This window comes from Oncorhynchus mykiss, chromosome 9, assembly GCF_057628025.1.
Source record: "Oncorhynchus mykiss isolate SJ-2025 chromosome 9, ASM5762802v1, whole genome shotgun sequence".
In the NCBI taxonomy this organism is placed as follows: domain Eukaryota; kingdom Metazoa; phylum Chordata; class Actinopteri; order Salmoniformes; family Salmonidae; genus Oncorhynchus; species Oncorhynchus mykiss.
This window is the reverse complement of record NC_143030.1, coordinates 1,219,758-1,246,476: the sequence shown is the minus strand read 5'-3', so window position 1 is coordinate 1,246,476 and position 26,719 is coordinate 1,219,758. Positions and strand designations below refer to the sequence as shown.

Below are 26,719 nucleotides of genomic sequence, written 5' to 3'. Positions count from 1 at the left end.
GTGCTTTCACTCTAATGGTAGCATGAGACGGAATCTACAACCCACACAAGTGGCTCAGGTAGTGCAGCTCATCCAGGATGGCACATCAATGCGAGCTGTGGCAAGAAGGTTTGCTGTGTCTGTCAGCGTAGTGTCCAGAGCATGGAGGCACTACCAGGAGACAGGCCAGTACATCAGGAGAAGTGGAGGAGGCTGTAGGAGGGCAACAACCCAGCAGCAGGACAGCTACCTCATCCTTTGTGCAAGGTGGAGCAGGAGGAGCACTGCCAGAGCCCTGCAAAATGACCTCCAGCAGGCCACAAATGTGCATGTGTCTGCTCAAACGGTCAGAAACAGACTCCATGAGGGTGATATGAGGGCCTGACGTCCACAAGTGGGGGTTGTGCTTACAGCCCAACACCGTGCAGGACGTTTGGCATTTGCCAGAGAACACCAAGATTGGCAAATTCGCCACTGGCGCCCTGTGCTCTTCACAGATCAAAGCAGGTTCACACTGAGCACATGACAGACGTGACAGAGTCTGGAGACGCCGTGGAGAACGTTCTGCTGCCTGTAACATCCTCCAGCATGACCGGTTTGGCGGTGGGTCAGTCATGGTGTGGGGTGGCATTTCTTTATGGGGCCGCACAGCCCTCCATGTGCTCGCCAGAGGTAGCCTGACTGCCATTAGGTACCGAGATGAGATCCTCAGACCCCTTGTGAGACCATATGCTGGTGCGGTTGGGCCTGGGTTCCTCCTAATGCAAGACAATGCTAGACCTCATGTGGCTGGAGTGTGTCAGCAGTTCCTGCAAGAGGAAGGCATTGATGCTATGGACTGGCCCGCCCGTTCCCCAGACCTGAATCCAATTGAGCACATCTGGGACATCATGTCTCGCTCCATCCACCATTGCACCACAGACTGTCCAGGAGTTGGCGGATGCTTTAGTCCAGGTCTGGGAGGAGATCCATCAGGAGACCATCTGCCACCTCATCAGGAGCATGCCCAGGCATTGTAGGGAGGTCATACAGGCACGTGGAGGCCACACACACACTACTGAGCCTCATTTTGACTTGTTTTAAGGACATAACATCAAAGTTGGATCAGCCTGTAGTGTGGTTCAGCATTTTAATTTTGAGTGTGACTCCAAATCCAGACCTCCATGGGTCGATAAATTTGATTTCCATTGATAATTTTTGTGTGATTTTGTTGTCAGCACATTCAACAGATCTAGGATGTGTTATTTTAGTGTTCCCTTAATTTTTTTGAGCAGTGTATATATATTAAAAATCCTGTTTCTTATTTTCCATAATTAGCAGTCAACACTAAGATCATTTTTGTGCAAAAAAAAAAAACTGACAGATTTACAACCTCTGATCACATCTCCAGTATTCATGACTCACCAACAAAGAGTTGAACGGTGGTGTCCTTCATCAGTGTTGGAATGAAGCACCTGTAGCTTCCAGCATCAGAGAGAGTAACTCTGTTCAGCTTTAAGGAGACGTTGCCGTTCTTCAGTTCTTCATGAAACATTGATGTCCTTCCCCTGTAGGATGGAAACTGCTCCTCATTGGAGTCTCGACCGTCACGGTAAAGATGGACGTTTCTTGTTGTCAGGTACAATCCTGTCCACTCCACTGTCATGTCCTCAGCACTGACATTGGGTTTCAAGGAACATGGTAGAATGATGTCATCACCAGCTAAGGCAACGACTGGGTCAGCCGGTCCAACAACCTGAACCTCAGACAACCCTGGAGAAAAACAAAACGACACACAGTTAAAGACACCTGGTAACTTCCTGTTCTTCCATGGATTCTGGACATTCATTCCTATGTGAAGACTCAATAGTACATTGAAGTCAAATGAAGGTGGTTAAGATGGCGTCTCATGTGGGAGATTTATGTAGACAGTTTGAAATACATGATCTATGGCACAGTAATAAAGATAAATAATGGTACTGATATAAAGACCTCTCTATAGTCATTACCCTAATCTATAATGGTACTGATATAAAGACCTATCTCTATAGTCATTACCCTAATCTATAATGGTACTGATATAAAGACCTCTCTATAGTCATTACCCTAATCTATAATGGTACTGATATAAAGACCTCTCTATAGTCATTACCCTAATCTATAATGGTACTGATATAAAGACCTCTCTATAGTCATTACCCTAATCTATAATGGTACTGATATAAAGACCTCTCTATAGTCATTACCCTAATCTATAATGGTACTGATATTAAGACCTATCTCTATAGTCATTACCCTAATCTATAATGGTACTGATATAAAGACCTATCTCTATAGTCATTACCCTAATCTATAATGGTACTGATATAAAGACCTCTCTATAGTCATTACCCTAATCTATAATGGTACTGATATAAAGACCTCTCTATAGTCATTACCCTAATCTATAATGGTACTGATATAAAGACCTATCTCTATAGTCATTACCCTAATCTATAATGGTACTGATATAAAGACCTATCTCTATAGTCATTACCCTAATCTATAATGGTACTGATATGAAGACCTATCTATATAGTCATTACCCTAATCTATAATGGTACTGATATAAAGACCTATCTCTATAGTCATTACCCTAATCTATAATGGTACTGATATAAAGACCTATCTCTATAGTCATTACCCTAATCTATAATGGTACTGATATAAAGACCTATCTCTATAGTCATTACCCTAATCTATAATGGTACTGATATAAAGACCTCTATATAGTCATTACCCTAATCTATAATGGTACTGATATAAAGACCTCTCTATAGTCATTACCCTAATCTATAATGGTACTGATATAAAGATGAATCCTCTACCTCTATAGTCATTACCCTAATCTATAATGGTACTGATATAAAGACCTCTCTATAGTCATTACCCTAATCTATAATGGTACTGATATAAAGACCTATCTCTATAGTCATTACCCTAATCTATAATGGTACTGATATAAAGACCTATCTCTATTGTCATTACCCTAATCTATAATGGTACTGATATAAAGATGAATCCTCTACCTCTATAGTCATTACCCTAATCTATAATGGTACTGATATAAAGACCTATCTCTATAGTCATTACCCTAATCTATAATGGTACTGATATAAAGACCTATCTCTATAGTCATTACCCTAATCTATAATGGTACTGATATAAAGACCTATCTCTATAGTCATTACCCTAATCTATAATGGTACTGATATAAAGACCTATCTCTATAGTCATTACCCTAATCTATAATGGTACTGATATAAAGATGAATCCTCTACCTCTATAGTCATTACCCTAATCTATAATGGTACTGATATAAAGACCTATCTCTGTAGTCATTACCCTAATCTATAATGGTACTGATATAAAGATGAATCCTCTACCTCTATAGTCATTACCCTAATCTATAATGGTACTGATATAAAGACCTATCTCTGTAGTCATTACCCTAATCTATAATGGTACTGATATAAAGATGAATCCTCTACCTCTGTAGTCATTACCCTAATCTATAATGGTACTGATATAAAGACCTATCTCTATAGTCATTACCCTAATCTATAATGGTACTGATATAAAGACCTATCTCTATAGTCATTACCCTAATCTATAATGGTACAGATATAAAGACCTCTATCTCTATAGTCATTACCCTAATCTATAATGGTACTGATATAAAGACCTCTATATAGTCATTACCCTAATCTATAATGGTACTGATATAAAGACCTCTCTATAGTCATTACCCTAATCTATAATGGTACTGATATTAAGACCTATCTCTATAGTCATTACCCTAATCTATAATGGTACTGATATAAAGACCTCTATATAGTCATTACCCTAATCTATAATGGTACAGAAATAAAGACCTCTATCTCTATAGTCATTACCCTAATCTATAATGGTACTGATATAAAGACATATCTCTATAGTCATTACCCTAATCTATAATGGTACTGATATAAAGACCTCTATATAGTCATTACCCTAATCTATAATGGTACAGATATAAAGACCTCTATCTCTATAGTCATTACCCTAATCTATAATGGTACTGATATAAAGACCTCTATATAGTCATTACCCTAATCTATAATGGTACAGATATAAAGACCTCTATCTCTATAGTCATTACCTTAATCTATAATGGTACTGATATAAAGACCTCTCTATAGTCATTACCCTAATCTATAATGGTACTGATATAAAGACCTCTCTATAGTCATTACCCTAATCTATAATGGTACTGATATTAAGACCTATCTCTATAGTCATTACCCTAATCTATAATGGTACTGATATAAAGACCTCTCTATAGTCATTACCCTAATCTATAATGGTACTGATATAAAGATGAATCCTCTACCTCTATAGTCATTACCCTAATCTATAATGGTACTGATATAAAGACCTCTCTATAGTCATTACCCTAATCTATAATGGTACTGATATAAAGACCTATCTCTATAGTCATTACCCTAATCTATAATGGTACTGATATAAAGACCTATCTCTATTGTCATTACCCTAATCTATAATGGTACTGATATAAAGATGAATCCTCTACCTCTATAGTCATTACCCTAATCTATAATGGTACTGATATAAAGACCTATCTCTATAGTCATTACCCTAATCTATAATGGTACTGATATAAAGACCTATCTCTATAGTCATTACCCTAATCTATAATGGTACTGATATAAAGACCTATCTCTATTGTCATTACCCTAATCTATAATGGTACTGATATTAAGACCTATCTCTATAGTCATTACCCTAATCTATAATGGTACTGATATAAAGACCTATCTCTATAGTCATTACCCTAATCTATAATGGTACTGATATAAAGATGAATCCTCTACCTCTATAGTCATTACCCTAATCTATAATGGTACTGATATAAAGACCTATCTCTGTAGTCATTACCCTAATCTATAATGGTACTGATATAAAGATGAATCCTCTACCTCTATAGTCATTACCCTAATCTATAATGGTACTGATATAAAGACCTATCTCTGTAGTCATTACCCTAATCTATAATGGTACTGATATAAAGATGAATCCTCTACCTCTGTAGTCATTACCCTAATCTATAATGGTACTGATATAAAGACCTATCTCTATAGTCATTACCCTAATCTATAATGGTACTGATATAAAGACCTATCTCTATAGTCATTACCCTAATCTATAATGGTACAGATATAAAGACCTCTATCTCTATAGTCATTACCCTAATCTATAATGGTACTGATATAAAGACCTCTATATAGTCATTACCCTAATCTATAATGGTACTGATATAAAGACCTCTCTATAGTCATTACCCTAATCTATAATGGTACTGATATTAAGACCTATCTCTATAGTCATTACCCTAATCTATAATGGTACTGATATAAAGACCTCTATATAGTCATTACCCTAATCTATAATGGTACAGAAATAAAGACCTCTATCTCTATAGTCATTACCCTAATCTATAATGGTACTGATATAAAGACATATCTCTATAGTCATTACCCTAATCTATAATGGTACTGATATAAAGACCTCTATATAGTCATTACCCTAATCTATAATGGTACAGATATAAAGACCTCTATCTCTATAGTCATTACCCTAATCTATAATGGTACTGATATAAAGACCTCTATATAGTCATTACCCTAATCTATAATGGTACAGATATAAAGACCTCTATCTCTATAGTCATTACCTTAATCTATAATGGTACTGATATAAAGACCTCTCTATAGTCATTACCCTAATCTATAATGGTACTGATATAAAGACCTCTCTATAGTCATTACCCTAATCTATAATGGTACTGATATTAAGACCTATCTCTATAGTCATTACCCTAATCTATAATGGTACTGATATAAAGACCTCTCTATAGTCATTACCCTAATCTATAATGGTACTGATATAAAGATGAATCCTCTATCTCTATAGTCATTACCCTAATTTTAACACTCACTAAAGTATACTTAACCGTAACATAACCCTTGCTCCAAAACCTTAATTATTTCGACCTGGTGTGTCGAATCTTTCTTGGCTTTAGCCATTTTTATGACTAAAAAGATCGTAAAACGTATTCTCTTTCTAGTCAAAAACATGGCTACACTTCCTTTATGAACGCATCTACCACGGACACTCTTCACGCGACTTGATACAGTTAAGATTTTCTTAACAAGTTAGGAGAGAATTTTCCATGACCCCTTTTCCCAAACTTAACTCAATCTCCTATCCTGCTACGAAACAGTCACTGCCGTATGTAAGTATCGTGAAAATAGTGTGTCTCTGTCATGGACACCCTACAGCACCACACCCAAACTGTCCTGTCTGATCAGACAACTACACAGCGACGACAAGACATCGTACATTTCCTGCACTCGGTTATGATCCTGCACTTGAATTCTCCCCGTTTCTTTCTTGTTAATATTATGTTCAGATAATAAAATAGCCTACAGGCTAAATAATGAAGGAATTATGTTGTGTCCTACCTGTCGTTAACAATGATACACTGATGAACAGAATCCCAAAACACCAGACCGCAGAGGTCGGAAAGGTCTTCATTTCACGAACAAAACAAGTCTGACGCCAAGGTAAAGCTGTTTGTAACTGGTCAATAAAACTATTAGGAGTTTAGAAACATAAACCAAAACAGTTGAAAGGCTAATTTGTCAACGAACAGAATGTAACACTGCGTCTGTTCCAGAAATAACGGAGAAAAAAAGGGCGGTGGAGTTTCACACTTTACTTTCACTTTCACCTACAGTACTTCTAGTTGAATAAAATCTCGCGATATCTAGTTCCAACTAGTGTTCTGACATGGTCATTAACTTCATGTCATCTCGCGATATCTATCTCCCTCTAGTGTTCTGATATGGTCATTAACTTCATGTCATCTCGCGATATGTAGTTCCAACTAGTGTTCTGATATGGAAATTAACTTTGTGTCAAATGTCCTAAAACACACACGTGAACTTAAGTGAATCTTGAAATTAACGTGACAACACGTAGGCTGTAGTAAATATTTCAAATTTACAACTTGTGATGTGAAATTGACCCAAGAACATTGATCATATAACATTAATGTGAAGTTCACTGTCAGTTGTTGACTAGCTAGATACTAGAAAGATGGCTAGATAGGTGTGAGCAGTACGGCAGAAATTACACTAATTTAATCAGAGAGGAAAGTAGAGTTATCACCATGTTGCTGCAAGATACTTAACTAATGATTCAGGAATAATTCAGTATTAGAGATATACTATATACATACAGTACCAGTCAAAATTTGACACACCTACTCATTCGTTTTTTTTTGTTTTTTTTAACAATTTTCAACATTGTAGAATAATAGTGAAGACATCAACACTATGAAGTAACAGATATGGAATTATGTAGTAACCAAAGAAGTGTTGAACAAATCAAAATATATTTTATATTATTATATTTTAGATTTTAGAATCTTCAAAGTAGCCACCCTTTGCCCCGAGTGGCGCAGCGGTCTAAGGCACTGCATCTTAGAGGCGTCACTACAGTCCTTGGTTCAATTTCAGGCTGTATTACATCCGGCCGTGATTGGGAGTACCATAGGGCAGCGCACAATGGTACACCCAAGGGTTTGGCCGGGGTAGGCAGAATTTCGTTAATAACTGAGTTGCCTAGTTAAATAAAAATAAAACATTGAATTGATGACAATTGATGACAACTGAGCACTTGTTGGCTGCTTTTCCTTCACTCTGCGGTCCAACTCATCCCAAACCATCTCAATTGGGTTGAGGTCGGGTGATTATGGAGGCCAGGTCATCTGATGCAGCACTCCATCACTCTCCTTCTTGGTCAAATAGCCCTTACACAGCCTGGAGCTGTGTTTTGGGTCATTGTCCTGTTGAAAAACAAATAATCGTCCCACTAAGAGCAGATCAGATGGGATGGCGTTTAGCTTCAGAATGCTGTGGTAGCCATGCTGGTTACGTGTGCCTTGAATTCTAAATAAATCACAGACAGTGTCACCAGCAAAGCACCCCCACACCTCCTCCTCCATGCTTCACGGTGGGAACCATACATGCTGAGATCATCCGTTCACCTACTCTGCGTCTCACAAAGACACGGCGGTTGGAACCAAAACACTCAAAGTGTTAGTTGGAACTCAAATTTGGATTCATCAGACCACCGGTCTAATATTTATGAGGTTGGCAATTCTAATGGTTGGCAATTCTAATGAATTTATCCTCTGCAGCAGAGGTAACTCTGGGTCTTCCTTTCCTGTGGCGGTCCTAATGAGAACCAGTTTCATCATTGCGCTTGATGGTTTTTGCGACTGCACTTGAAGAAACGTTTAAAGTTCTTGAAATGTTCCGTATTGACTGACCTTCTGAGTAATGATGGACTGTCATTTCTCTTTGCTTATTTGAGATGTTCTTGCCATAATATGGACTTGGTCTTTTACCAAATAGGGCTATCTTCTGTATACCACCCCTACCTTGTCACAATACAACTGATTAGCTCAACTGATTAGTGACTACCTCATGAAGCTGGTTGAGAGAATGCCAATAGTGTGCAAAGCTGTCATCAAGGCCTGGCTGGCTACTTTGAAGAATCTAAAATATAAAATGTACTTTTTCGTTTACTACATGATTTCATATGTGTTATTTCATAGTTTTGATGTCTTCACTATTACTCTAGAATGTAGAAAATAGTACAAATAAAGAAAAACCCTGGAATGAGTAGGTCTGTCCAAACTTTTGACTGGTACTGTGTGTATTGCGTCTAACGACCAAGCGAGATTACAAGAACACAAATTATTATGAATACAAACAAAACAAAATCATGGGAAAAGTTTGTTGAATGAGTTACCGTTTCCCGATTTAACTCAAAGAATATCAGAATACCGATTTTAATACAATGGCAACAGGTCCCTAGCGGACCAACACAATAAGACACGTGTTACACAAGATGGAGATTTATAGAAAGAGAGAGAGATTTGGATGCATTCGTAAACTACTCTTAGTTTAGCCCTAACACCCCGAACTGCCTCTCTTATGGGTTTGAAGTGTAATGCATGAATTTACGTGTTCAAGGTCTCTGATGGTCTTTCCTCTGCAGGTGTAAGTCTGATTGTCCACAAGATGTCACAATGTCCTTTCTCTTAGTTGTCTGTTTCCTTGCACTCGTTCTGTGAGTGTGGGCATCTGAGGAGGCTAATCAGCCGTGTTGACGCTCCCAGCGTGGGTAGACAACCGGTGACTTGAAAAGTAACGCCCGAGGTTCTGTATTGCTATTATAAACTGGTTACCAATGTAACTAGAGCAGTAAAATAAAATAAAAATCTCTCATACCCGTGGTATACGGTCTGATATACCATGGCTGTCAAGAGATCTCTCTTGTAGAACTGTGATCCACTGTAACCTGATCCTCAAAGGCCAGTTATGACAATAGTGTGACAATTACAGACAATCTGTAAAGTATGGTGGAGGAGGAATAACTGTCTGGGGCTATGTTTCCTGGTTCAGGCCCCATAGTTCCAGTGAGGAGAAATCTTAACGCTACTGCATACATTCTAGACGATTCTGTTCTTCCAACTTTGTGGCAACAGTTTGTCCCTTTCCTGTTTCAGCATGACAATGCACAAAGCCCTGGGGGCTGTAGGGGAAACCTGGAATGGAGCATTTAGAAGATACATAAAGGGAAGTGAGTGAAATTAAAAACAGAGTGGTTGTGATGTCATTCAGAACAGATTAAAAAACAGAATACATGATTGAGGAAAATCACTTATTTAATTATATTTGCTACAAAGACAAAAGCAATATCTTACCAGGATGATTAATTGAAAAATAATGGTTTTGCACAAAACAACCACAATAAATCAAAAGGCCTATGTTAGTTTCATGTTTAAATTAAATTAAATTATGCTGCACTATTCTAGAGACCAAAATGGGAAAATAAAGTAAATAATTGTAATAATTGAATTCTCCTCTCCTGTATGTTTTCTATCTCTGTAACATGTAACGGTATAACATTATACTGAACCTGTAACAATAATGCCTGAACCACAACACCTATCAGTTGATCTGTATAGACATGAAAAGTGAAGGCATTTACAATGTATCAACAATAATGCTACACAGTATATGACCAGTATATGACTGATGTTAAAGGACAGCTGCTAAATGAATAATACAACACACATTATATTAAAACACATTCCAATCAGAATAATACATGTATCAGTTAATAGATCACATTTGATCAAATGTCACTATTGTTCCAGCAGGTGTAGCTACAATGTAACAACATACAGCATTGTGACTCATAGTTCTATATGAGAATTCCATGAGTTCCATTCTGATGGTTGTTATGGTGATCAGGTGATCTCAGCCTCACTCTTCTTCAACACGATCACCTGTTCAACACAGAAGTAGTTCATCAGTGTAGCCATGTATTTACTTATCCAATACAGAACCACTTAGAAATGTAAATCATATCAGATGATTTACTAGTCAATACTGTGCTACTTAGAATCCTATCAAATTACTTCCAATGGGGCTCCTGCTTATGTACAGTTCTCCCTTATCAATACCAGGGTTATTTACTAATTATTAATAACAGGGTTATTTACTAATTATCAATACCAGGGCAATTTACCATGTTTCAATACCTGGGCTATTTACTCATTATCAATACCTGGGCTACATCCAGAATAACAACGGGTACAAAACCCGTCTCACGCCAGACAACAATGTGCACAAGCACTTACAACAAACAATTCCGCACAAAGACATGAGGGGAACAGAGGGTTACATTTTTTATTTTTATTTAAAATTTTTAATTTCACCTTTATTTAACCAGGTAGGCTAGTTGAGAACAAGTTCTCCTTTGCAACTGCGACCTGGCCAAGATAAAGCATAGCAGTGTGAACAGACAACAACACAGAGTTACACATGGAGTAAACAATTAACAAGTCAATAACACAGTAGAAAAAAGGGGGGAGTCTATATACAATGTGTGCAAAAGGCATGAGGAGGTAGGCGAATAATTAGAATTTTGCAGATTAACACTGGAGTGATAAATGATCAGATGGTCATGTACAGGTAGAGATATTGGTATGCAAAAGAGCAGAAAAGTAAATAAATAAAAACAGTATGGGAATGAGGTAGGTGAAAATGGGTGGGCTATTTACCAATAGACTATGTACAGCTGCAGCGATCGTTTAGCTGCTCAGATAGCTGATGTTTGAAGTTGGTGAGGGAGATAAAAGTCTCCAACTTCAACGATTTTTGCAGTTCGTTCCAGTCACAGGCAGCAGAGTACTGTAACGAAAGGCGGCCAAATGAGGTGTTGGCTTTAGGGATGATCAGTGAGATACACCTGCTGGAGCGAGTGCTACGGATGGGTGTTGCCATCGTGACCAGTGAACTGAGATAAGGAGGAGCTTTACCTTGCAAGGACTTGTAGATGACCTGGAGCCAGTGGGTCTGGCGACGAATATGTAGCGAGGGCAAGCCGACTAGAGCATACAAGTCGCAGTGGTGAGTGGTATAAGGTGCTTTAGTGACAAAACGGATGGCACTGTGATAGATTGCATCCAGTTTGCTGAGTAGAGTGTTGGAAGCCATTTTGTAGATGACATCGCCGAAGTCAAGGATCGGTAGGATAGTCAGTTTTACTAGGGTAAGCTTGGCGGCGTGAGTGAAGGAGGCTTTGTTGTGGAATAGAAAGCCGACTCTTGATTTGATTTTCGATTGGAGATGTTTGATATGAGTCTGGAAGGAGAGTTTGCAGTCTAGCCAGACACCTAGGTACTTATAGATGTCCACATATTCAAGGTCGGAACCATCCAGGGTGGTGATGCTAGTTGGGCATGCGGGTGCAGGCAGCGATCGGTTGAAAAGCATGCATTTGGTTTTACTAGCGTTTAAGAGCAGTTGGAGGCCGCGGAAGGAGTGTTGTATGGCATTGAAGCTCGTTTGGAGGTTAGATAGCACAGTGTCCAATGACGGGCCGAAAGTATATAGAATGGTGTCGTCTGCGTGAGGTGGATCAGGGAATCGCCCGCAGCAAGAGCAACATCATTGATATATACAGAGAAAAGAGTCGGCCCGAGAATTGAACCCTGTGGCACCCCCATAGAGACTGCCAGAGGACCGGACAGCATGCCCTCCGATTTGACACACTGAACTCTGTCTGCAAAGTAATTGGTGAACCAGGCAAGGCAGTCATCCGAAAAACCGAGGCTACTGAGTCTGCCGATAAGAATATGGTGATTGACAGAGTCGAAAGCCTTGGCAAGGTCGATGAAGACGGCTGCACAGTACTGTCTTTTATCGATGGCGGTTATGATATCGTTTAGTACCTTGAGTGTGGCTGAGGTGCACCCGTGACCGGCTCGGAAACCAGATTGCACAGCGGAGAAGGTACGGTGGGATTCGAGATGGTCAGTGACCTGTTTGTTGACTTTTGTTGGCTTTCAAAGACCTTAGATAGGCAGGGCAGGATGGATATAGGTCTGTAACAGTTTGGGTCCAGGGTGTCTCCCCCTTTGAAGAGGGGGATGACTGCGGCAGCTTTCCAATCCTTGGGGATCTCAGACGATATGAAAGAGAGGTTGAACAGGCTGGTAATAGGGGTTGCGACAATGGCGGCGGATAGTTTCAGAAATAGAGGGTCCAGATTGTCAAGCCCAGCTAATTTGTACGGGTCCAGGTTTTGCAGCTCTTTCAGAACATCTGCTATCTGGATTTGGGTAAAGGAGAACCTGGAGAGGCTTGGGCGAGGAGCTGCGGGGGGGCGGAGCTGTTGGCCGAGGTTGGAGTAGCCAGGCGGAAGGCATGTCCAGCCGTTGAGAAATGCTTATTGAAGTTTTCGATAATCATGGATTTATCGGTGGTGACCGTGTTACCTAGCCTCAGTGCAGTGGGCAGCTGGGAGGAGGCGCTCTTGTTCTCCATGGACTTCAGTGTCCCAGAACTTTTTGGAGTTGGAGCTACAGGATGCAAACTTCTGCCTGAAGAAGCTGGCCTTAGCTTTCCTGACTGACTGCGTGTATTGGTTCCTGACTTCCCTGAACAGTTGCATATCACGGGGACTATTCGATGCTATTGCAGTCCGCCACAGGATGTTTTTGTGCTGGTCGAGGGCAGTCAGGTCTGGAGTGAACCAAGGGCTGTATCTGTTCTTAGTTCTGCATTTTTTGAACGGAGCATGCTTATCTAAAATGGTGAGTAAGTTACTTTTAAAGAATGACCAGGCATCCTCAACTGACGGGATGAGGTCAATATCCTTCCAGGATACCCGGGCCAGGTCGATTAGAAAGGCCTGCTCACAGAAGGGTTTTGGGGAGCGTTTGACAGTGATGAGGGGTGGTCGTTTGACTGCGGCTCCGTGGCGGATACAGGCAATGAGGCAGTGATCGCTGAGATCCTGGTTGAAGACAGCGGAGGTGTATTTGGAGGGCCAGTTGGTCAGGATGACGTCTGTGAGGGTGCTCTGAAGCTAGATGGGGGGCGATCAATTCACAAATGGTGTCCAGGGCACAGCTGGGAGCTGAGGGGGGTCGGTAGCAGGCGGCAACAGTGAGAGACTTATTTCTGGAGAGAGTAATTTTCAAAATTAGTAGTTCGAACTGTTTGGGTATGGACCTGGAAAGTATGACATTACTTTGCAGGCTATCTCTGCAGTAGACTGCAACTCCTCCCCCTTTGGCAGTTCTATCTTGACGGAAGATGTTATAGTTGGGTATGGAAATCTCTGAATTTTTGGTGGCCTTCCTGAGCCAGGATTCAGACACGGCAAGGACATCAGGGTTGGCAGAGTGTGCTAAAGCAGTGAGTAAAACAAACTTAGGGAGGAGGCTTCTGATGTTGACATGCATGAAACCAAGGCTTTTTCGATCACAGAAGTCAACAAATGAGGGTGCCTGGGGACATGCAGGGCCTGGGTTTACCTCCACATCACCCGCGGAACAGAGAACGAGTAGTATGAGGGTGCGGCTAAAGGCTATCAAAACTGGTCGCGTAGAGCGTTGGGGACAGAGAATAAGAGGAGCAGGTTTCTGGGCATGGTAGAATATATTCAGGGCATAATGCGCAGACAGGGGTATGGTGAGGTGCGGGTACAGCGGAGGGAGGCCCAGGCACTGGGTGATGAGAGAGGTTGTATCTCTGGACATGCTGGTTGTAATGGATGAGGTCACCGCATGTGTGGGAGGTGGGACAAAGGAGGTAACAGGGGTATGAAGAGTGGAACTAGGGGCTCCATTGTGAACTAAAACAATGATAACTAACCTGAACAACAGTATATAAGGCATATTGACATTTGAGAGAGACATACAGCGAGGCATACAGTAATCACAGGTGTTGAATTGGGAAAGCTAGCTAAAACAGTAGGCGAGACAACAACAGCTAATCAGCTAGCACAACAAACAGCAGGTAAAATGGTGTTGACTAGGCAACGGGGCCGACAGATAAAACAAACAAGCAGAATGGAGTACCGTGATTAATGGACAGTCCAGCGTGCATCAGCTATGTAGCCAAGAATTCAGTGTCCAGGGGGCAGCGGTGGATGGGCAGGGAAGCTGGACTGGCGAGTGTTATCCAGGTAAAAAAAAAAACGAACAATGACTAAATAGCTTGTAGCTAGTTAGCTGGTTAGCGTCTGGAGGTTCTTGAGTGTGTTCTAAAAAATTTAAAAATAATAGCGATTCCGTATCACATTGGGTGAGGCAGGTTTCCGGAAGGTATAAACAAATTAAAAATCAAAAAGAGATAGAAAGTAAATATGGGTCCAGAGAGTGTTTGGGATGCGGCGATTCAGACGGTTAGCAGGCCTGTGCTAACAAGCTAACAGTTCGTAGGCCAGGGCTAGACAAGGTAGCAGTTAGCGAACCGGAGCTAGACAAGCTAGCAGGCCGAGTTAGCAAGCAGGGAGATAGCGAGGGCTAGAGAGTTAGCCTTTGGGGGACGTCGCGATGGGGTGAGTCTGTTTATTCATCTTCATGCGGTGACATCGATAGACCGGTCGTGGGCCCGGGTATTGTAGCCCAGGAGTATGCTACAGGTGCTCTGGCCGGGCTAGCTTCAAGCTAAGTGGGTGGAAACGCTAGCCAGGGGTAATCATCTGGGGTTGCGGTTTAGCTAGATAGCTAGTTGTGGTCTCCAGCTGAAAAATGTTCCGTTTGCGGTGGGAATCCGGGGATGAAAAATAAATAGGTCCGTTATGCTCTGGTTAGAGTCGCGTTGTTCGAACTGGCGAGAGCTTTCCGGGCTAAAGGTTAGCTGATGACCGGTTAGCTGAAGGCCGCTAGCATAGCTGGTGGTTAGCTGGCTAGCTTCAGTTGAGGGGTTCCGGTTCCGAAGTAAGTATAAATACTTTAGGAAAAATAGCTACATTGGGTGAGGCGGGTTGCAGGAGAGTATATGGAAGCATTAGGTTTAGCAAAATGTTTTTAAAGAGGTATGCGAAGAAAAATATGTAAAAAAATGAGAAAAAAAACGATATATACAAGGGACAGGACGACTTACTGCTACGCCATCTTGGATTATAGTACAGAACACGTAATAAGGGAATGAAAACCAGGAAAACAAGACAAAACAAATGGAAAATGGATTGGCGATGGCTAGAAGACCGGTGACTTCGACTGCCAAACAAGGAGAGGAACATTCGGATAATTACCCATACCTGTGCTATTTACTCATCATCAATACCTAGGATATTTACTCCTAATCAATATCTGGGATATTTACTCCTTGTCAATACCTGTTATTTACATCTAAATGCAGGTAGCCTAGTGGTTAGAGTGTTGGACTAGTAATTGCAAGGTTGTGAGATCAAACCCCCGAGCTGACAAGGTAAAAATCTGTCCTTCTGCTCCTGAACAAGGCAGTTAACCCACTGTTCCTAGGCTGTCATTGAAAATAAGAATTTGTTAAATAAAGGTACAAATAAAATATATTCAAATCAGTGACATATTTTGTTAGTTCACTCTAATCCTTTCAACTTCTATTTAGAGGTAACATAATATAATATAGAACACATTGTGTTCAGAATACCATATTGTGCCCCTGCAGCTGTTGTGTTGTAAGGTAGAAACTCACCTAATTGGTCTTGGTGGGTCTTCCTGGGTACCCTGGTTTCACCTAAACAGACAGATATCAACACTTTACAACATGGTTCAATCAGAGATACAGTTATCAACACTTTAAACATGGTTCAATCAGAGCTACAGTTATCAACACTTTACAACATGGTTCTACCTATCACCATAGACGTCAGCTCTTTAATCCCCCCAGCCTCTCTCAGCCCATCCCACCTATCACCATAGACGTCAGCTCTTTAATCTCACCTCTCTCAGCCCATCCCACCTATCACCATAGACCTCAGCTCTTTAATCCCCCCAGCCTCTCTCAGCCCATCCCACCTATCACCATAGACGTCAGCTCTTTAATCCCCCCAGCCTCTCTCAGCCCATCCCACCTGTCACCATAGACCTCAGCTCTTTAATCTCACCTCTCTCAGCCCATCCCACCTATCACCATAGACCTCAGCTCTTTAATCTCACCTCTCAGCCCATCCCACCTATCACCATAGACCTCAGCTCTTTAATCTCACCTCTCTCAGCCCATCCCACCGATCACCATAGACGTCAGCTCTTTAATCCCCCCAGCCTCTCTCAGCCCATCCCACCTGTCACCATAGACCTCAGCTCTTTAATCCCACCCCTCAGCCACTCTCAGCCCATCCCACCTATCACCATAGACCTCAGCTCTTTAATCCCACCCCTCAGCCACTCTCAGCCCATCCCACCTATCACCATAGACCTCAGCTCTTTTATCCCACCCCTCAGCCTCTCTCAGCCCATCCCACCTATCACCATAGACTTCAGCTCTTTAATCCCACCTATCACCATAGACCTCAGCTCTTTAATCCCACCTATCACCATAGACCTCGTTTGGTTTCCATTTGACATATATTTTTCAATTATGCTACAAAATGTTTTAATCTTTCTAATCGTATATTATCTACAGATTGTGAGCTAAAGACGAAAACCTTTCCTACCAGTATTGTAATATTGTTTATTGATTAACTGACTTTCCAAATCACTAATGACGCTGGAGAGATGAAGCAGGAGTAAAACATTTAATGTATAACGGACGAGACAGGAACAGCGTCAAAAAACCGGGAAACAAAGACAAAAGACAATCAATGCAGCAGCAGGGACAAATATAGGTAATAAACAGACGATGAGTCCTGGTGAGTCCAATATCGCTGATGGGCGTGACGAGGGAAGGCAGGTGTGCGTAATGGATGGCAGGAGTGATTGATGCAACAAAAAGGTAACCTGGCGCCCTCAAGCACCAGGGGGGAAGAGCCGGAGCAGACGTGACACCAACACTGCTATTTGTAAGGTTCATTTTAAGTGCATGTTGTGAATTTTTAACCATGCCTGAACCTGTGAACCTGAACCTGTGACCAGAAACAAGCTACATAGGGGCAATACCAGAATAAATGATCTATTATATATATATATATATATATATATATATATATATATATATATATATATATATATATATATATATATATATATATATATATATATATATATATATATAAATAATATACTATAATATTATATAGCATTCTGTTGGTGGCTGAATGTTAAATAAGAATGAATGTTAAATAAGAATTTAAACTCTAAACTCTAAGTGTTGAATCAAGTGTAGTTTTTTGTACCAGTTGATAAACCATGTGCCATGGAATTGGTACATTGAACATCTCCTCCCATTTATTTTGCAACCTGTATGGTGGAGCTGTCTCCATGTTGTCCTCAGATTAAACTGATATATTGTTTTATTTATGCCAGTTCCAAATAAAATTAAATGTTTTTTGCTCATATGATTTAAAAAACGAGTTGTTCTGGAGTAGGCAGAGCCAGTCAGTCAACTGTGATAGGACCGTTAGTCAGTCAACTGTGATAGGACCATTAGTAAGTCAGTCAACTGTGATAGGACCATTAGTAAGTCAGTCAACTGTGATAGGACCATTAGTCAGTCAACTGTGATAGGACCATTAGTCAGTCAATCAACTGTGATAGGACCATTAGTCAGTCAACTGTGATAGGACCATTAGTCAGTCAACTGTGATAGGGCCATTAGTCAGTCAGTCAACTGTGATAGGACCATTATTCAGTCAGTCAACTGTGATAGGACCATTAGTCAGTCAGTCAACTGTGATAGGACCATTAGTCAGTCAGTCAACTGTGATAGGACCATTAGTAAGTCAGTCAACTGTGATAGGACCATTAGTAAGTCAGTAAACTGTGATAGGACCATTAGTAAGTCGACTGTGATAGGACCATTAGTCAGTCAGTTAACTGTGATAGGACCATTAGTCAGTCAGTTAACTGTGATAGGACTATTAGTCAGTCAGTCAACTGTGATAGGACTATTAGTCAGTCAACTGGAAGGATATTGACCTCATCCCGTCAGTAGAGGATGCCTGGATATTTTTTTTAAATGCCTTCCTAACCATCTTAAATAAACATGTCCCATTCAAGAAATTTAGAACCAGGAACAGATATAGCCCTTGGTTCTCCCCAGACCTGACTGCCCTTAACCAACACAAAAACATCCTATGGCGTTCTGCATTAGCATCGAACAGCCCCCGTGATATGCAGCTGTTCAGGGAAGCTAGAAACCATTATACACAGGCAGTTAGAAAAGCCAAGGCTAGCTTTTTCAAGCAGAAATTTGCTTCTTGCAACACTAACTCAAAAAAGTTCTGGGACACTGTAAAGTCCATGGAGAATAAGAACACCTCCTCCCAGCTGCCCACTGCACTGAAGATAGGAAACACTGTCACCACTGATAAATCCACCATAATTGAAAATTTCTATAAGCATTTTTCTACTGCTGGCCATGCTTTCCACCTGGCTACTTCTACCCCTGTCAACAGCACTGCACCCCCAACAGCAACTCGCCCAAGCCTTCCCCATTTCTCCTTCTCCCAAATCCATTCAGCTGATGTTCTGAAAGAGCTGCAAAATCTGGACCCCTACAAATCAGCCGGGCTAGACAATCTGGACCCTTTCTTTCTAAAATTATCTGCCGAAATTGTTGCCACCCCTATTACTAGCCTGTTCAACCTCTCTTTCGTGTCGTCTGAGATTCCCAAAGATTGGAAAGCAGCTGCGGTCATCCCCCTCTTCAAAGGGGGGGACACTCTTGACCCAAACTGCTACAGACCTATATCTATCCTACCATGCCTTTCTAAGGTCTTCGAAAGCCAAGTCAACAAACAGATTACCGACCATTTTGAATCTCACCATACCTTCTCTGCTATGCAATCTGGTTTCAGAGCTGGTCATGGGTGCACCTCAGCCACGCTCAAGGTCCTAAACGATATCTTAACCGCCATCGATAAGAAACATTACTGTGCAGCCGTATTCATTGATCTGGCCAAGGCTTTCGACTCTGTCAATCACCACATCCTCATCGGCAGACTCAACAGCCTTGGTTTCTCAAATGATTGCCTCGCCTGGTTCACCAACTACTTCTCTGATAGAGTTCAGTGTGTCAAATCGGAGGGTCTGTTGTCCGGACCTCTGGCAGTCTCTATGGGGGTGCCACAGGGTTCAATTCTTGGACCGACTCTCTTCTCTGTATACATCAATGAGGTCGCTCTTGCTGCTGGTGAGTCTCTGATCCACCTCTACGCAGACGACACCATTCTGTATACTTCCGGCCCTTCTTTGGACACTGTGTTAACAACCCTCCAGGCAAGCTTCAATGCCATACAACTCTCCTTCCGTGGCCTCCAATTGCTCTTAAATACAAGTAAAACTAAATGCATGCTCTTCAACCGATCGCTACCTGCACCTACCCGCCTGTCCAACATCACTACTCTGGACGGCTCTGACTTAGAATACGTGGACAACTACAAATACTTAGGTGTCTGGTTAGACTGTAAACTCTCCTTCCAGACCCATATCAAACATCTCCAATCCAAAGTTAAATCTAGAATTGGCTTCCTATTTCGCAACAAAGCATCCTTCACTCATGCTGCCAAACATACCCTTGTAAAACTGACCATCCTACCAATCCTCGACTTTGGCGATGTAATTTACAAAATAGCCTCCAATACCCTACTCAACAAATTGGATGCAGTCTATCACAGTGCAATCCGTTTTGTCACCAAAGCCCCATATACTACCCACCATTGCGACCTGTACGCTCTCGTTGGCTGGCCCTCGCTTCATACTCGTCGCCAAACCCACTGGCTCCATGTCATCTACAAGACCCTGCTAGGTAAAGTCCCCCCTTATCTCAGCTCGCTGGTCACCATAGCATCTCCCACTTGTAGCACACGCTCCAGCAGGTATATCTCTCTAGTCACCCCCAAAACCAATTCTTTCTTTGGCCGCCTCTCTTTCCAGTTCTCTGCTGCCAATGACTGGAACGAACTACAAAAATCTCTGAAACTGGAAACACTTATCTCCCTCACTAGCTTTAAGCACCAACTGTCAGAGCAGCTCACAGATTACTGCACCTGTACATAGCCCACCTATAATTTAGCCCTATCAACTACCTCTTTCCCAACTGTATTTAATTTATTTATTTATTTTGCTCCTTTGCACCCCATTATTTTTATTTCTACTTTGCACATTCTTCCATTGCAAAACTACCATTCTAGTGTTTTACTTGCTATATTGTATTTACCTTGCCACCATGGCCTTTTTGCCTTTACCTCCCTTCTCACCTCATTTGCTCACATTGTATATAGACTTGTTTATACTTTATTATTGACTGTATGTTTGTTTTACTCCATGTGTAACTCTGTGTTGTTGTATCTGTCAAACTGCTTTGCTTTATCTTGGCCAGGTGGCAATTGTAAATGAGAACTTGTTCTCAACTTGCCTACCTGGTTAAATAAAGGTAAAATAAATAAATAAATAAAAAACTGTGATAGGACCATTAGTCAGTCAACTGTGATAGGACCATTAGTCAGTCAGTCAACTGTGATAGGACCATTAGTCAGTCAACTGTGATAATACCATTAGTAAGTCAACTGTGATAGGATCATTAGTCAGTCAGTCAACTGTGATAGGACCATTAGTTAGTAAGTCAACTGTGATAGGACCATTAGTCAGTCAACTGTGATATGACCATTAGTCAGTCAACATTGATAGGACCATGAGCCAGTCAACATTGATAGGACCAACTGTGATAGGGCCATTAGTCAGTCAACATTGATAGGACCATTAGTCAGTCAACATTGATAGGACCAAATAGTTAGTCAACATTGATAGGACCAAATAGTTAGTCAATGTGATTTTTCCATAAATAGACAAGTATTTACCTCTCCATGGTTGCAGAATTGTATCTATTTTTGTTAACTATCGATTGAAATGAATTGTGGTCAGTTCATTTATATTTTTGTAGATGTGAATGCCAAGTATGTCTACTTCACCATCCACCCATTTTATTGGTCAACTACAAGGTGGTGTAAACACTGTATTTTAACGATCCAATACACAATACTTGTTATAATTAGGTTTTAGTCCAAAGAGGATAGAAGAGTGACCAAGATCTTCAATGAGTCTGTGCAGGGATCCAGATTGCGGACTATAGTCATCAACATACAATAACACTTTTTTTTTCTTTTTTTTCCCCCCTTGATGTTCTTGTTGGATCTAATTTTAATAGCCAGCATTTCAATGGCCATGATAATATAATTCTGATTTACAAATGAGGCGATCCTGTATAAACTCAGGATCTCACCTTGAGTCCTGCTCCTGCAGCCTTTCACCAGCAGTATGATGGTCACCAGCAGGTAGGGAGACCCCACCAGTAGACTACACAGCAGCCTGGGTAGAGACATGGACAACACTGGGACTGCTGGAGATGGAATGGGAGTTGGAACTGCAGTTGGAGAAAGAAAACAATTTAACACTGGAGATGGTGCTGGGTAGAGACATGGACAACACTGGGACTGCTGGAGATGGTGATGGAGAGAGACATGGACAACACTGGGACTGCTGGAGATGGAGAGAGACATGGACAACACTGGGACTGCTGGAGATGGTGATGGAGAGAGACATGGACAACACTGGGACTGCTGGAGATGGTGATGGAGAGAGACATGGACAACATTGGGACTGCTGGAGATGGTGCTGGGCAGAGACATGGACAACACTGGGACTGCTGGAGATGGTGATGGAGAGAGACATGGACAACACTGGGACTGCTGGAGATAGAATGGGAGTTGGAACTGCAGTTGGGGGAAGATTGAATAAACCCACAGTGCAATCAGCTAACATGCAATCTTTGGAAAATAAAATTTAGGAATACGAGGAAGATTAAACTACTAACGGGACATTAAAACCTCTTGAAACTAGGGGGCACTATTTTATTTTATATTTTATTTTTGGAAAAATAACGTTCCCAAAGTAAACAGCATATTTCTCAGGACCAGAAAATAGAATATTCATATAATTGACAGCTTAGGATAGAAAACACTAAAGTTTCCAAAACTGTAAAAATATTATCTGTGAGTATAACAGAACTGATATTGCAGGCGAAAGCCTGAGAAAAATCCAATCAGGAAGTGACTCTTATTTAGAAACCTCTGCGTTCCTATGCGCCCCTATTGAGCAGTGAAAGGGATATCAACCAGATTCCTTTTTCTATGGCTTCCCTAATGTGTCTAGTGTCACAAGACATAGTTTCAGGCTTTTATTTTGAAAAACGAGCGTGAACGACAACATTGCTTCAGTGGTCAGATGGTGGCTCTCAGAGTGATTTGTGCGTAATAGACAAAGGCGGCCATTGTTTAGAGGTAGTCATTTTTCCTCTCGCTCCTACTAAGAAGCCAAATGTCCCGGTTGATATATTATCGAATAGATATTTGAAAAACACCTTGAGGATTGATTATAAAAAACGTTTGCCATGTTTCTGTTGATATTATGGATCTAATTTTGATTATTTTTCGGCATTGTCGTGACCGCAATTTCCGGTGGATTTCTCAACCAAACGTGAAGAACAAACGGAGGTATTTCGGCTATAAAAATAATCTTTATGGAACAAAATGAACATTTGCTGTCTAACTGAGAGTCTCGTGAGTAAAAACATCCAAAGCTCAAAGGTAAATTATTTAATTTGATTGCTTTTCTGATTTTCGTGACCAAGTTACCTGCTGCTAGCTGGACATAATGCTATGCTAGGCTATCGATAAACTTACACAAATGCTTGTCTTGCTTTGGCTGTGAAGCATAATATCAAAATCTGAGATGACAGGGTGATTAACAAAAGGCTAAGCTGTGTTTCGCTATATTACACTTGTGATTTCATGAATATGAATATTTTTTAGTAAGATTTTTTGTCCGTTGCGCTAATTAGTGTCAGTTGATGACAATTCTCCTAGAGCCGGGAGGGGTAGTTCTAAGAGGTTTTTAAGTTTCCCTGCATCTCCGGTGTTTTCCTGTTTGCTTATGGCGGAATACAGCTCATTCAGTGTGGTCTTAGTGCCAGCCTCTGACTGTGTTGGTATGTAAACAGCTACGAAAAATACAGATGAAAACTCTCTAGGTAGATAGTGTGGTCTACAGCTTATCATGAGATACTCTACCTCAGGTGAGCAAAACCTTGAGACTTCCTTAGATATCGTGCACCAGCTGTTGTTTACAAATATACATAGTTCGACCCCCCCCCTTTGTCTTACCAGACGCTGCTGTTCTATCCTGCTGATGTCTAACAATCCAGCTGTTTGTTGTTCAGCCACGACTCAGTGAAGCATAAGATATTACAGTTTTTAAATCTGTTTTACCAAATTTCTCTCAGCATGTTAAATGTTCAACCAGAGGATTAAAAACTCTAGACCACCTTTATTCAACACACAGAGGAATAAAGCTCTCCCTCCGTAACTCTTCCGAATGCATTGAGGAGTACACCACATCAGTCATTGGCTTCATCAATAAGTGCATCAATGACGTCGTCCCCAAAGTGACCATATGTACTTACCCCAACCAGAAGCTTTGGATTACAGACAACATCCACACTGAGTTAAAGGCTGCCTCTTTCAAGAAGCGAGAAATCCCTCTATGCCTTCCGACGAACCATCAAACAGTCAAAGCGTCAATACAGGACTAAGATCGAATCTGTACCACACCATCTCCTACGCTCGTAGGATGTGGCAGGGCTTGATAACCATAACAGACTACAAAGGGAAGCACAGCCGAGAGCTGCCCAGTGACATGAGCCTCCAGAAGAGCTAAATCTCTGGTATGCTCGCTTCGAGGCAAATAGCACTGAAACACGCATGAGAGCACCAGCTGTTCCGGGTGACTGTGTGATCACTCTCTCCGCAGTCGATGTGAGTAAGACCGTCAAACAGGTCAACATGCATGTGCTGACCAACTGGCAAGTGTCTTCACTGACATTTTCAACTTCTCCCTGTCCGAGTCTGTAATACCAACATGTTTAAATAAGCAGACCACCATAGTCCCTGTGTCCAAGATCAATAAGGTAACCTGCCTAAACGACGACAGACCCATAGCACTCACATCTGTAGCCATGGAGCGCTATGAAAGGCTGGTGGCTCACATCAACACCATTATCCCAGAAATGCTAGACCCACTCCAATTTGCATACCGCCCTAACAGATCCACAGATGATGCAATCTCTATTGCACTCCACACTGCCCTTTCCCACCTGGACAAAAGGAACACCTATGTGAGAATGCTATTCATTGACTACAGCTCAGAGTTCAACACCATAGTGCCCTCAAAGCTCATCAATAAGTTAAGGACCCTGGGACTAAACACCTCCCTCTGCAACTGGATCCTGGACTTCCTGACGGGCCGCCCCCAGGTGGTAACTGTAGGTAACAACACATCCGTAGGTGACAACATATCTGCCACGCTGAACCTCAACACAGGGGCCCCTCAGGGGTGCGTGCTCAGTCACCTTCTGTACTCCCTGTTCACTCATGACTGCACAGCCAGGCACGACTTCAACACCAACATTATGTTTGCAGACGACACAACAGTGGTAGGCCTGATCACCGAAACGACGAGACATCCAATAGGGAGGAGGTCAGAGACCTGGACATGTGGTGCCAGGACAACAAACTCTCCCTCAACGTGATCAAGACAAAGGAGATTGTGGACTACAGGAAAAAGAGGACCGAGCACCCCCCCATTCTCATCGATGTTTGAGAGCTTCAAGTTCCTTGAACATCACCAACAAATGATCATGGTCCAAACACACCCAGACAGTCATGAAGAGGGCACGACAAAACCTATTCCCACTCAGGTGACTGAAAAGATTTGGCATGGGACCTCAGATCCTCAAAAGGTTCTACAGCGAGACCTGCATCACTGCCTGGTACGGCAACTGCTTGGCATCTGACCGCAAGGCACTACAGGGTCAGTACATTAGCTTCCTGCCATCCAGGCGGTGGAAGGCCCTAAAAATGGTCAAAGACTCCAGCCACCCATATTCATAGAGCGTTCTCTCTGCTACCTCACGGCATGTGGTACCGGAGCACCAAGTCAAGGTCCAAGAGGCTTCTAAACAGCTTCTACTCCCAAATCATAAGAGACCTGAACATTGAATCAAATGACTACCCTACTACTACTAATTGCCCCCCAAACCCCTCTTCTATGCTGCTGCTACTCTGTTATTATCTATGCATAGTCACTTTAATAACTCTACCTACATGTACATATTACCTCAACTACCTACTACACATTGACTCTGTACCGGTACCCCCTGTATATAGCCTCCACATTGACTCTGTACCGGTACCCCCTGTATATAGCCTCCACATTGACTCTGTACCGGTACCCCCTGTATATAGCCTCCACATTGACTCTGTACCGGTACCCCCTGTATATAGCCTCCACATTGACTCTGTACCGGTACCCCCTGTATATAGCCTCCACATTGACTCTGTACCGGTACCCCTGTATATAGCCTCCTGTCACGAATCCCGCTTCCTGAGTCTGTGTTTGCCTGTGTTTCTGTCCTGGAGTGTGTTTCCGGTGTCCTGGAACGCACCCTGTCTGGTTGCCGGGCGAATTAGCTTGTTGGGAGATCGATGTTCACCCGCACCTGTATCCCATCAGTAATCTGCACACCTGTCCTGATCATCACCTCTCCCCTTCAAAAGCTCTGACCTGACATCCATTCCCTGCCGGATCGTTAGCCATGAACAGTATGTTGTGCCATAGTATCAGCCTCAAGTTGGATAGAATTTGTTTTGTTGTTTTTTACGTATTGCTTGCCTTAAACTTACCTCCGTTTGTTCTGTCTTCAGTTACTCACCCGGATCATTTACCCCATTCCCGCCTGGTCGTCGGAGGATTCCGCTACCCCATTGGATCCACCTATTTACTCCCATCAACTCACCACCGCTGCCCGCTACGCCACCTGGATATATCTACCCATTCACATTCACTTGTAAATAAATACTCACCTTCTTCCTACTCTCCTTGTCCTGGTCTGCTTCTGGGTTCGATTTTGAAAGAACGTGACGGAACGATCCGGCCAAGGATGAACCCAGCGGACCTGGACTCCGTTTGCCATGCCATTACCCAGCAGGGGAAGACATTGGGACAACACAAGACGGCGCTACAGGAGATAGCGGGTTCAATCCAGAACTTATCTGCTAGCTTGACACAAATACAGGATCAGCTCAG

At 41.9% G+C, this 26,719-nt stretch overlaps 2 protein-coding genes and 1 long non-coding RNA gene across 15 annotated transcripts in view; 1 reads left to right on the top strand and 2 right to left on the bottom strand.

Moving 5' to 3' along the window:
• Nucleotides 1-6,828, bottom strand: part of LOC110535267 (butyrophilin subfamily 1 member A1) — a 142,036-nt gene extending 135,208 nt beyond the window's left edge. For all 13 annotated transcript variants that reach the window (XM_090183237.1, XM_036987011.2, XM_090183239.1 and 10 more), the window contains exons 1-2: nt 6,522-6,828; nt 1,384-1,731 (exon numbers count right to left, since the gene is read on the bottom strand). In XM_090183237.1, the coding sequence (XP_090039363.1) occupies nt 1,384-1,731; nt 6,522-6,594 (421 nt within the window). In that variant the 5' untranslated portion in view covers nt 6,595-6,828. The remainder of the gene's footprint in view (nt 1-1,383; nt 1,732-6,521) is intronic.
• Nucleotides 6,829-9,785: 2,957 nt separating this feature from the next.
• mog (Myelin-oligodendrocyte glycoprotein) lies at nt 9,786-21,952 on the bottom strand (the record flags this gene model as incomplete). The annotated part of the gene is given in 4 exon segments (NM_001165147.1): nt 9,786-10,426; nt 16,116-16,157; nt 21,801-21,945; nt 21,948-21,952. Coding segments are annotated over 4 exon segments (215 nt in total), but the record flags the coding sequence as incomplete, so codon positions are not given.
• Nucleotides 21,953-25,987: 4,035 nt separating this feature from the next.
• On the top strand, nt 25,988-26,506 carry LOC149980693 (uncharacterized). The gene is made up of 2 exons (XR_016482997.1): nt 25,988-26,235; nt 26,338-26,506. It is a non-coding gene; the product is annotated as an uncharacterized LOC149980693 (long non-coding RNA).
• Nucleotides 26,507-26,719: the final 213 nt, after the last annotated feature.